The sequence below is a fragment of the Tenrec ecaudatus genome, chromosome 9 (assembly GCF_050624435.1).
Source record: "Tenrec ecaudatus isolate mTenEca1 chromosome 9, mTenEca1.hap1, whole genome shotgun sequence".
Lineage (NCBI taxonomy): Eukaryota > Metazoa > Chordata > Mammalia > Afrosoricida > Tenrecidae > Tenrec > Tenrec ecaudatus.
The window spans coordinates 106,276,304-106,288,971 of record NC_134538.1 but is presented as its reverse complement, the minus strand read 5'-3'; the positions used below and the strand labels follow the sequence as shown (position 1 = coordinate 106,288,971).

Sequence of the window (12,668 nt, the reverse complement as noted above, 5' to 3'; positions counted from 1 at the left end):
ACCGACTTAGCTAGGTGTAGACTTCTCTCTCTCCATGGACGTCTTTAGTGTTAATGTCCTCAGGGGTGACTGGCTGTAACCGCATGAGGGTCAGCAATCATAGGTGGCTATGAAACATCCACACTGCCACTGTCCTGTATGGTTCCTCTAGGGCAGGGCTCCTCAAACTTTTTAAACAGGGGTCTCGGTCACTGTCCCTCAGACCCATTGGAGGACTGGACGATAGTTTTTAAAAATACTATGAACAGATTCCTATGCACACTGCACATATCTTATTTTGAAGTGAAAAAACAAATGGGGCAAAAACACCCGGTGGGCTGGATCAATGTCCTCCGTGGGCTGCATGTGGCCCGCGGGCCGTAGTTTGAGGACGCCTGCTCTAAGGAGGCTCAGATACACATAGTCCAGCATGAGGGGTGCGACACGGAGATTATCCGTGGCTGCCATCAGGCCAGATAGACGTGGAAGGAACTCAAGAGAACACCTGATTTTCCCCAAGCAGTGACACATTTACAAAATATCCAGGTGTGACCAAGTCTTATCTTAAGGACTGCATTAAAAAAAAAATTAACCAGGTAGTTTCAGTTCTTGCCTCACTGTTCGCAATAGCATCAAAATGCACTATGTGCTAGTTGTTGGTTCTTTTTTAAATGACACTTTTAATAACGGTTTTAAAAGAACTCGTGGATATCTGTGGAACCTCTGGCTACCCTTCTTAGAAAAGGACACTGCTATCGTAAGGTGCTGGGACCTACAGTCGGGAGGAGAGTCGGGAGTGTGGGCGAGGACCAGAGGAGACGCATCAGCCTGCTCTAGGTCACACGCTGCCTGCAGCCTGTGCCCCAGTGTCCCCACTGTAAACATGCGACGGTCAACAGCAAGGCCCCCACAGGATCGTAGCACACCAGCAATGGCAGCGTGCTGCATGTGCGAGGGTTCCGGTGAGACGAGGAAATGAAGATGATTGTGTACGCTACACGGAGAGGGAAGGCCGCGTCCTCCCGGAGCGGCTGGTCATGATCACAGGGCTTCTGAGATGCGCCACGTCAGGCCCGAGGGCACAATCAGTCATGGCTGCAAAAGCCAACCCAGCGGTTGGCCTCTATTTACCTTGACAGACACCCATGAGTTTGCACCATACACCACGCTCAGCTGGGAAGCACTCAGAAATACTGGCTTTAGAATGCTTCTAAATATACTTGTAGCTGGCCTCCCAGCCACTCTTTTGAACTTGTGTGTGTTCCTGAAACCCTTTTACCATGGATATTATATAACTGCATGAGTCATGAGTCTTGCAGTATCACTTGTGTGCAATGGAAAGAACCTCCCTGTAACCTGCTTGCTTTTGGATTTCCACAATGTAATTATTTCATAAAGGTCACAGAAGTTGATTTTTCATGGTTTTGGATAAACCCTTCTGATAAAAATAGTCCATGTCAGGGACTAAATATAACAATCCCCACAGCTCCGCACATTCTTAGCTCCTCCCTGCACTCAGCGGGGCCTCACCCAGGTCCAACCTCTGCCCACATGCCTACCAACAACTGCCCCTTCAACTTACGGGTGAGCACAGAGGTGACACTGTCCACTATTGTGAAGAACTGAAGAAGGGTCCCTTCGGTTCCTAGAAGGAGACTCAGGGCCACTCAGTCACAGGGCATTCCCACTCTCTGACTGAGGTCTTAGATGGAAGTAGAAGACCCTTCTTCTGGGTGACATGCCCCCGTGGCACCCTGTATTTTGGGCCCCACGAAGAAAAGTAGGACTGGTACAGAGTCAAAGCAGGTTCCTCTAGGGCAGTGTTTCTCAACCTGTGGATCATGACCCTTGGTGGGGGGCGGCAAAAGACCCTTTCACAGGGGTCGTCTGATTCATAACAGTAGCAAAATGACAGTTATGAAGTAGCAACGAAAATAATTTTATGGTTGGGGGGGTCACCACCATATGAGGACCTGTATGAAAGGGTCGCGGCCTGAGGACGGTTGAGAACCACTGCTTTACAGTATAAGTTCTAGGGCAGGGTTCCTTGTCTGGGTCTAACACCTACACTAGCCATCTTCATCCTCATTCTAGAACCATTAGAGAACTAGCTCTGAGCAGCCAGCCCTTCATGGGCACGAGGACACAAACAGTAACAAGCCCTGAAGACATCAGGTGTCGCACCGGAGGCAGTCTAGGGCATTAGGCATGGCAGGGCAGGTACCCTGCCTTAGCACATGAGGAGGAGCTAATCGTTTGGCCTTCTGTTACATACCACCGAGAGCTACAGCCCAGACTGTCAGACTTAATTTTTACCCACAAAGTCCACTTAAATATATTCCATTTGTGAAAGAGTGGAATAGAATCTCTCACGCATGTAAAAATAAATCATGAAAAATTATTAAGGACATGCATATAAAGGTTATGAGGAACTTTGGTGATACCACTGCACAAGAGAAAGACCTGCTATTTGCTTCTCTACAGATTATGGACAGAAAAACGCTATGGGCAGCTGGACTCTGACACCTGGGGTCACTATGAGTTGAAATCGACTCAACAACAAACAACAATAGAAAGGTTATAGCCTCAGATGGCCAGCAAGCTCACAGGTCTACAACAGCTAACTTCTCAATTAACCCATGAAAGATGTCTTTTGCTAAATACTGGCCTAAAGCATGCTGGTCAGGAGTCACAGAGCAGTGGTCAAGGATGTCTTATAATAGGACTACATGCTGTTAAATGGTGTCTCAAGGGTCTAGGTTATATTTGAAAACATTCTGAAGCTTTCAGAGAAGCTAACTGTCATGGATTCTAATAGAAATATATACGCACACATAAACATTATTAAATATATAAATCATGGCATTGACTGATAAAGAGCTAGAAAGATAAAGTTAATGAATAATTCACTCATTCTTCCATTTGGAGAATGTTAATTATCCTAGAAAAATATGATCCTTCTTCTAATCCTTGCTAATATCAAAATACTGTAGGTTCAGAAAAAAATTTATAAATAAATTTCAGTAAGTAGCCAAAAAAACAATAGAACTGCTCACTGGTCAGAATAGGGACTTCATTTCATACAATTCTCTTGGGACGCAGCAGAAAGGATTACCACAAATACATCATAGATGCAATGCACACACTGAACAGAAGGTCAAGTTCTCCTTTCATTCCTGAGACTGGAGCTCCAGAGGGCAGCTGTCGTGGTCATGAACACAAGCACTTGCCAATGAAGTAGGAGTCAGGAGCAAAATGCAAGTTTTAAGGTAGATGTACGAATAACTTCTTCACTTAGCACAAGAAAGCTAAGAAACACATTCAATGAAATCAGTGACAGCATTTTCATTAAGACTCACTGCTTATACCTTCTGCAGTATTTGTTAATTCATTCATTTTCTGAGTGGCTTGTACAGTAAATAATAATTTCAAAACAGTTGCAACAGGAAATCAACAGGGAACTGCCAGAAATTCAAGTCATATTCAGAAAAAGGCAAAGCACTGCTGACATCAGATTGATATGTTTTACTGACTATGCAAAAGCATTAAATTAAATTATATGGATCATGAAAAAACGATGGACAACATCGAGAAAGATAAGAATCCCTGGATACTTCATTGTGCTCATGTGGAACCTCTACATAGACCCAGAGGCAGTTATGGGAACAGAGCAACGGGTACTGTGTGATTTTAAATCAGGAAAGGTACAGGCCAGGTTTGCATTCTTTCATCACCCTTATGCAAACTGCATGCTGAACAGATAACCTGACCATATGGCATCAAGATGGGAAGAAGATTCATTGACAAGCTGTACTATGCACAGACACATCTTCCTTCCTGAAAGCCAAACTGACATATGCTTTAAGGTAGATGTTTCAATAAATTCTTTAGTTTATCACCACCAGTTAGCTAAGAAACACACGAGATAAAACTAATGAAGGTATAAAATTATTCTTCCCCCAGGGAGAGTGCATAGGTTAAAATCAGGAAAGGTGTGCATCAGGGTTGTATCCTTTACCATGCTTATTCCATGTGTATGCATGCAAATTATCCAAGAATATGGATCATATGAAGAAGAATGTGACAACATGATTAGAGGAAGGCTTATTTACCTGCCACCTTTGATATGCACAAACTTGCTTGCCAAAAGCAAGGACAACTTGAAGCACTGGTTGACGAAGACCAAGGATTGCAGGCTTCAGTGTGGACTACAACTCAGTGTAAAGAAAACCAAAATCTTCACAAATAGACCAATCGGGAACATGGTGCTAAATGGAGAAAAGACTGAAGTTGCCAAGGATTTCATCTTGCTTGGTCCCACAATCAATACTCATGAAGGCTGCAGTCAAGAGATCAAGCAGTTCATTGCACTAGGTAAATCTGATTCCCAAGACCTCTTTAAAGTGGGAACAAGCAAATATGTCACTATGTCATGTGACCCAAGCCTTGGTATTTTAAATCATGTCATATGCGTGCAATAGCTGGACAATGAAGAAAGAAGACCAAAGAGGAAATGATGACTCAGAATGATAGGCGTTGTTGAAGAATATCGATAGTCCCATGGGCTTCCCAAATAATGAATGACTCTACTTGGGAAGAGTACAGGACTTTGTCTCATGTACTTTAGACAAGGCAGGACCAGCTCTTGGAGAAGCACTTCATGCTTGGTAACACAGAGTCAGCAAGAGGGGACACTCTCAACGTGATGCGCTGACACAAGGGCTGGAAGAAGCACAGCCATGGTTATGAAGACGGCACAGGACTCGCTGGGCAGGACTCTGTTTACACACAGGATCACTAAGGGCTGGAGCGGACTCCATGGCATCTCACCACAAGTCTTAGGACCATAAACAAGGGAGAATGAGGAAGACACAGCTCTGCCTTCAAGGATTTTTACAGCCCCATAAAGGAGAGAAAGCCCCCAGATAACTACAAAGCAGAACGCAGTTTCATGAGAAGCATTGATTAGACAATACGCAGCAGCTATGGGAGGAGCAAACCAAACTCCCTGAAATCGATGAGTCAGATTTCCAGAGGGAGTCTGCTATAGGTTTCCGAAACTAGTAACTGTTCACGGGGGAGAAAGCCCTGGCTTTCTCAGCAAAGGAAAGAAGGGGAGACTAATTTCTGTAATGGGTACCCCAAACCCAACTCTTGCTGTCTAGACCGCAAGTGTGAACAGAGCAGGACGGCTTGGCTGCGCCGTCCCCGGGGGCAGATTGCCGGCTGGGCGCGGCTGGCCAGCCCCCTTCAGGTGAGCAGTTGGTTGCTCAGAGGGGCTGTCTGAAAGGGGCACTTCCGGCAGGCAGGCGGTGAAAGAGGTGTAGCCTGTGAATATTTCTTGGGGCTGTGAGATGTCAAATTCTCCTCAGTCTACTTACAAATGCCTGTTAAATTTCACAAATTCAGACCTAACGTCTGCACGACGTAATCCATTTCAAAAGGCTTATTTCTATCCAGGCAGTGAGCCGCGGTCTTGCTGGCTTCCAGAAACCCTGAAGTTCAATGCCACCCCAGTAGGAACACTGTGAGTTCGAGTCCTGCATGCTGCCACGGGCTTAGAAAGCGGTGCGGCCCTGAGCCCCACGGGGCTTCTCTAAGAAGCAAACTGTAAAACCAAGACTCATTACAACAGAGGGAGCATTTTAAAACGCGGTCCCTGATAGCACGCCTATCCTTTACGACCGCCATTGCGCTCCAGCTACCACATTTTAAAGAAAGTGTCGCTGTGCTCCATGTCTTTCCCAGCTGCTAAGGTGTCTTCATGTCCCTACCGGAGACAGGAAGCACGCAGTACAAACGAGAAGCTGAAAAATCATGTATTTATGACAGCCTCTACCCTTGTCTCCGTCTGTGAAATATTGGCTACACTTTCCTGTCTGAACACAGCAGCTTTCAGCACGAATGGAATGTTAATTGATGCTACGCACAAGCTGGGCTATCATTTCTCAAATTTAATAAGAAAAAAAATCAAAACAAAAACGCAACGAGGTTTCCTGTTTTGATTTATGGTTATCAGTGCCCATTTGGGGGGGGGGGTCGGAATCAAGGGTCTCACTGCTCATCCTTCCCTCCATTAGTATCCCCCAGGAGTTCCCTCCATCCGCTGCCCTGATGACCTGTTCACGCTTCTCTCCAGGGCCCCGAAACAACAGCGCAGCCACTGCCTAGGGAAGCCCACAGCTTACCTCACCCTTCCCCTGGGGGAGCACACCCTCAACCCCTTCTGGTGCCAGCATTAAAGAATACAACACTCGCTGGACCAAGCCCCAAAGCCACCGCATGTCCTTTCACCTTCCTCCTTGTCTTCTTCAAGCAAAGAGGAAAGAAAGAAGCAGGATTCATCGTTAAACCATGACAGTCTGGCTCCATAAAAATACCAATGCCCCAGGGAAAGTTTCGAATGGTGGGGAGAGGAAGTCATTTCCACGTGCAGGGTGTAGTGTTCATAGACTCCTGGGGTGCAGGGTGTAGGAAACTGCTGTAAATTGGGTCATTTTCTAAGACAAGTTATCTCTCTCAGAGACCTTCCAGCTTCTCCTCCTGATGTCCTACTTCTGTCTCCCCCAGGCTTTCTCAGATGAAGCATTACTGGGATTTGGGGCAAACACTTCTTTGTTGTCATGCAGCATGTTAGCCTCCTGGAACCATATCTACTAACTGCCAGGAGCAGTCATATGCCCCTACATCCCTATAAGCCCTAGAGGGCAACAAAGATGCTTGCCCACACTTCTTAAGCTAGCCCAGACCCTGGGGAGCAGGGTTGGCTCTGGTGGGAAGGGTGCTCAGAGAGAGTGTTGCGATTCTGATTGAGAACCACGTCAGAGGTAACTCATAGGTAAGAATGATATACTGACCTAAGAGAATTTTTTTCCCTTCAGGCTTACTGTTGAAAATAATAATAATTTATAATTTATCAAGGGGTCACGAGGTGGGGGCACTGATACTCAGGGATCAATAGAAAGTAAATGTCTAGAAAATAATGATGGCGACGTGTACAAATCTGCTTGATACAACTGATATATGGATTGTTATAAGAGCTGTAAGAGCCCCCAATAAAATGATCTTTCAATGAAAATTTTAAAATACTGTGGAGAGCAACATGTCTATAGTCTTCATGAAGCGAAGGGCTTCTCACTCCTTCCTGCAACACCTAGCCCAGTGGACGGGCACTCCTTGGCTTTTTGTATCTAGGGATGGACACACGCACATAAAATAGTGCAGTCAATTCACGTTCACAGCAACCCTATAGGGCAGAGCGAGGCATAATCATCAAGGGGACAGGCCACCACATCTTTCTAAAACAGACTGGCTCTGGGAGTGCTTGCCCACTATGCTGCCACGCTCCTCTTTTATGACGGACGTGACACCGAAAGCCTTCTCTTTTGATATTTTGGGTGCAGAGTTTCAATTTCATGAAGTATTCACTTCGGAAACAATGAATTGTGAAGAGGAAGAGAAGTCACCCAAAGCAAATAGCTGTTATGGTTTTGCATCTGAGTAAGATAAAGACCAGGGCACCATAACTGCCCATCTTTGCCAAAACATGGCCTGTGGGCTCATTCTTTCGCATCTGGCTTGAATGACACATTCACATGACAGGATGGTGCTCTACCCAAATCCACTGTAAATTTAATTTCTTCTTCCAAGCTTTCCTTCACCCCTGGTACCACGGCATCACACCTGCGGGTGTACGCTGGCTGTTCCTCACACCAGGAAGCTGCAGCTAGTGAGGAGAAGTTCTAGAGCTCTCTGTCCTCTGCCACTACACACTTAGCCCTGAATACAGTGGTTACAGCACAAAGGATGTGGAAACTTGTAACGGATTCCTTTCTAGTGGCTAAGATGCAACAGGCTGTTTCTGCAATGGACCATGTCCACAGCAAGCCCCGCCTGGATGTGCCGGTCACTGCAAGTAGAATGCTTTTGCCCACCCTTCCCACTGTTATGAAAAGACAGCACAGCCATTGTGCCCACCAACTGACCAACCGCAGCAAGAATATTATTATGGACACGGAAGGGGGTATTTTGCCATTTAAAAGGAAAAAAAGTTTAATAAAAGAAAAGCACTCTCTCACTTACCACTGAGGTAAGCGCCATCTGAAAACTGTAGATTCTGGCAAGGCCAAAGTCGGCCAGTTTGATTTGTCCACTGCTGGTCACCAGAATGTTCTGGGGTTTTAGATCACGATGCACTACTCGGTGAGAATGAAGGAAGTCCAGACCCCGGAGAAGCTGAAACATCATATCCTAAATAAAACCCAAAGAGAAAATTCAGTCAATAAATGATCAGAGGGCACATTTAACATGCACTACATTCAAGGCTGAACTCTCAGCACGGAGCAGGCTGCCCAGCACACAGTGAACCTTCGATAAACATTTGCTGAAAGAATTCATCTCCCTTCCTACCTCTCCACTCTCTCATTCTCAAGGAGACCACAAAAATGTTTCGCTCTCCGCCTGTATGTTTTTAACAAAAGGACAACTTTAAAATAGCTTGAGATGGCATTGGGAATGTTCTGGAAAGATAAACACTAAACTGTTTATGCTAGATAGAGAAACTGGAAACAAGTGAGGAGAGGATACTTTTGGCTTTGTACACGTCTATGCTGTCTGGTAGGTTCTTTTGAAAGTTAAAACCCAGTGAGTAATAATAGTACTATTAATGGTACTGATTATTTTTATAAACACCTAAATGCTAAGCAGCCACTATGTGCCAGGCGCTATTCCAAGTCATTTAATCCACGCCACAACCTTGAGGGAAGTTAACACCATTATTGTCATTTTACACGGTCAAGAAACTGACACACAGGAGGAGGTTAGGTAACTAGCCCAAAGTCATACCGCTACTAAGAGAAAAAGCCTGAATTAGCTAGATTATGGAAACCTAGATTCAGATTCTCGGGGCACTTTAGTAGCTCACTGAATGTATGTAGAGAACCACACAAGTCATGTATGAAGTGGGAAATAACTGCAAAAATATCGGGAGCACCATATTCAAGTAAAATTTCACTGAAAATAATTTAAGATTGTGTGGTAGTTACATAAGCTATTGTCAATTTGAGGATTAAGAGTGTTGGGGTGGAGTCTAGCCTGTCAATCAGGATATAGCCAGTGAGGCCTCTGTGTGGGCGTGGCCTTCTCCTGAGGATGCTGGGAACTCCTGTATTTCTTCCTTGGGGGAGGGAGAAACTCTTTCTCTGGGCTCACTCCCTGTGAGACTCTCTGCTCACTCCCTGTGAGACAGAACACATGGAACTACTATGCTAGTGCCATGAGCTGGAGGAGCCACGTGGAGACCCTGCCAGTGCTGAGATGCTTACACCGCCACAGGATCCACAAGACTTCCCACCCACTGGCCTGTGATTGTCCTGCATTCGGCATCATTGCATGTTTCCTGAGTCTGAAGAGGACTTCATAGATTGGTATAGGACATATGAACTAATATCAGACTTATGGACTTGATCCAGACTGGGCTGGGATGTTTTTTCACTGTTCAATTGCTCTTGTATATAAAGCTCTTTCTTATACACATGAGAGTCTATGAATTTGTTTCTCTAGTCTATCTAGACTAACACAGAGTGGTAACAGCAGTGTATCGACAGGGAACAGCCAGCAAGTCCAGATGAATTCAGAAGAACACATGGCATGAGAGGCATCACTGCTGAGATCAGGTGGATCTTGGCTGAAAGTCGAGAATACCTGCGCGATGTTTACTTGTGCTTTAATGACCGTGTAAAGGCAGTGGCCTGTGTGGAGCACAACACACTATAGAAAACATCTGTTCACGCAGAAGCTGCACGCAGACCAAAAGGCAGTCTTTCAAACAGAACAACGGGAGGTGGCACAGTTTAAACTCAACAGAGATGTGGGTCTGGGTCGTACACTCTGTCACTCTAGTCCTTCAATCTCTATGATGAGTAGGTAGCCTGAGAAACTGGACTGTGTGTACAAAGATATACTGGACGTTAGGGTTAGAGCAGCAGCTCTCAACCTGGGGGTCGTGACCCCTCTGGGGGTTGAACGACCCTTTCACAGGGGTCGCCCCATTCCTGACAGAGGCAAAATGACAGTTATGAGCAGCAACAAAAATAATTTTTTGTTCCTCATGTCACCACAACACGAGGAACTGTGTTAAAGGGTCATGGCATTTAGAAAGTTGAGAACCACTGGATTAAAAAAGGAAGGTTTATTAACCTTCGATATGCAAAGGACACACTTGGCTTGCTGGAAGCCACTATGACCCGAAGGATTTACGGATGGAGATCAGAGACGTCTGCATGGGCTACAGCTCAGCATCACGGAGAAACATTCCTCCCAGCTGGACCAATGGAGAAAAGAGGGAAGTTGTGAAGAACTTCACTTGGATCCACCATAAAAATTCATGGCAACAGCAGTCTGGACATCCAATGACGTACTGCACTGAGCAAATCTGTTTGCGTCAAAAAAGCAAAGAGGTCACCTTGGGAACTAAGATGTCCCAGTCATAGTTTGGGGCTTTGGTGCCAACATGTCACCTGTAAGAAGGTATGGGTAGAGTTTAGCTGTCAATCCGGTGGCAGCTTGATGACTTTCTTTGGAGGTGTGACTGAGATTAAATGGCTCTCTGGAGTAGTCTGATCAGAGAGCTGCCCGATCCAGCTGTCCTGCCTCATCACATGTGCGGCACTACCTGTGGGACAGGCGGCACTCGGCTCCATTTGTCCAAGCCGATCCATGGATCACTTTGTGGGTTAAACAAACAAGCAAACGTCAACAGCTGTGCTGTCCCATATAGCAAGACACTGCTCCACCCTGCCATAGTATCTGCTGCCTGTGAGCTGACTCCACCTGTCTTGACACCACTCCAGACACCGCACTTCCAGACAGCCATCCTGCATGACTCCACCCTGAGGATGCGCCGTGATCGGCTTCATCTCCCCACTGTCTCCTTGGCCTTGGGCTAGAGGCTGTGTGAGTTGGAAGGGCCTTCAGTAGGTTAACTGGCCCATGAAAGTGAGTTGGACTGAGCTCTCTGTACTGCTGTGTGGATTAATTTGCTGCTATATTCCTTTTTGCTATCTATACCAGCTTATCCTCTCATATAATCATATAATCATAAGTGTCCTGGTATTGCTTCTCTAGAGAGCCCTGCCTAATACAGTTCCACGTCATGGTATTTTAAGTCATATTACGTGTATGTGAAAGCTGGACGATGAATAAAGAAGACCAGAGAAGAACTGATGCCACGGAATGATAATGTTGGTGGCAATAGCGAATATACCATGGGCTGCCAGAACAAACCAACCTGTCTTCAAAGAAGTATAGCCAGAATGTTCTTTGGAAGCAAGGATGGCAGGATTTCATCTCACATACTTGGGATATGTTACCAGTGGGGCCAACCCCTGGAGAAAGGCATCATGCTTGGAAAAGTAGAATCCGTGAAAACGAGGAAGCTGCCCAGTGAGACAGCTAAGACAAATGGCTTGGATAACGAGCTCAAACATAGTAATGGCTGTGACGTCGGCACAGGGTTAGGCAGTGTTTTGTTTATTTTTCTTTTGTCCAGGAGTTACTAGGTGTTGGAGCCAATGCGACAGCACCTTAACAACAACACGAAGTAGGAAAGTAGCAAACCTATTTCACAGGCGCAGCACTGGGGTAAGCATTCAATACATGCGAGTTATTGTTGATATTGTTATTACCCGCACAGAGCAGGCAGGCAATAAAAAAGCCAATGAGGTATCTTCTTTTATTTACGTTGAGTTACAGGTTGGGTGAAAGTTTAGAGAGCAAATTACTTTTCCTAATTTCTTGCTGGTTGCCACTGAATTATCAGCTGACTCACAGAGACCTTATAAACTGTAGTCAATTTATATAACCTTCTAGCCATTATCCCTTATGTGGTGTCTTATAAATGCTGGCTTCTATGCCCATGACTATAATCTCAGTTTAGACAGCATTCTCTGCTATCATGAACAGGATGAAGACGGCGTTAAATCTCTACTTTAGTTGAGGATGTGAACTGAGTCACCATCCTGTCTTTCCTTGGGGCATGGTCTCCTGAGGGACAAAAGTCATCCGCATCTCCAGCAAAGCCATTCCTTTGCACTGAAGAGCCATCTCAGAAGCAGGAGCAGAGAGAACTCCCTTGGAAGAAAAGCCACAATTGAAACACTTCAAGATCTCTGCAGTGGCAGAGGCCAAGACCAGAGGTATCAGGGACTGTGGCATGGAGACCATGGGACAGAACAAAGGGGCCAGGCTGAGACAAGGAGCCCAAGAGACAGAACAGATTAGCATCAACAAGCCTATGAGACCACGAGGCAGAGCGGCAGGCTGGCCTCCTGGGCCACAGAGGCTGAGGAGTGGAGAGAGACTTGGCTACTGGCTGAGGAGAGGTGTTACCCTAGACCAAGGACTGTATCCGTACTGTTCGCTGATCCTAACCTGTTAACTTCCCTAATAAACCCCCATAATTGTGAATTTTGTCAGTGAGTTCTGTGTGATCACTGTAACGGATCATCAAACCCAGCAATGAAGTAGAGTGCTGAGGGAGGAACAGGTCAGTGTCAAAGTAGGGAAAGAAGGATGGAGGGTGGAGATAGGGAAACCCCGTGGCCATCAGGAAGCCAGAGGAGAGCAGATATGGCCCCTCCAAGCCAGCCCCACCTTATATATAAGAATGAAACACTGCCCAGTCTCCCAGC

General features: G+C 45.8%; 1 protein-coding gene across 2 annotated transcripts in view; it reads right to left on the bottom strand.

Moving 5' to 3' along the window:
• The window catches only part of CDK6 (cyclin dependent kinase 6), a 247,220-nt gene that overhangs the window by 125,865 nt on the left and 108,687 nt on the right, over positions 1-12,668 (bottom strand). For both annotated transcript variants that reach the window (XM_075558414.1, XM_075558415.1), the window contains exon 4: positions 8,062-8,229. In XM_075558414.1, the coding sequence (XP_075414529.1) occupies positions 8,062-8,229 (168 nt within the window). The remainder of the gene's footprint in view (positions 1-8,061; positions 8,230-12,668) is intronic.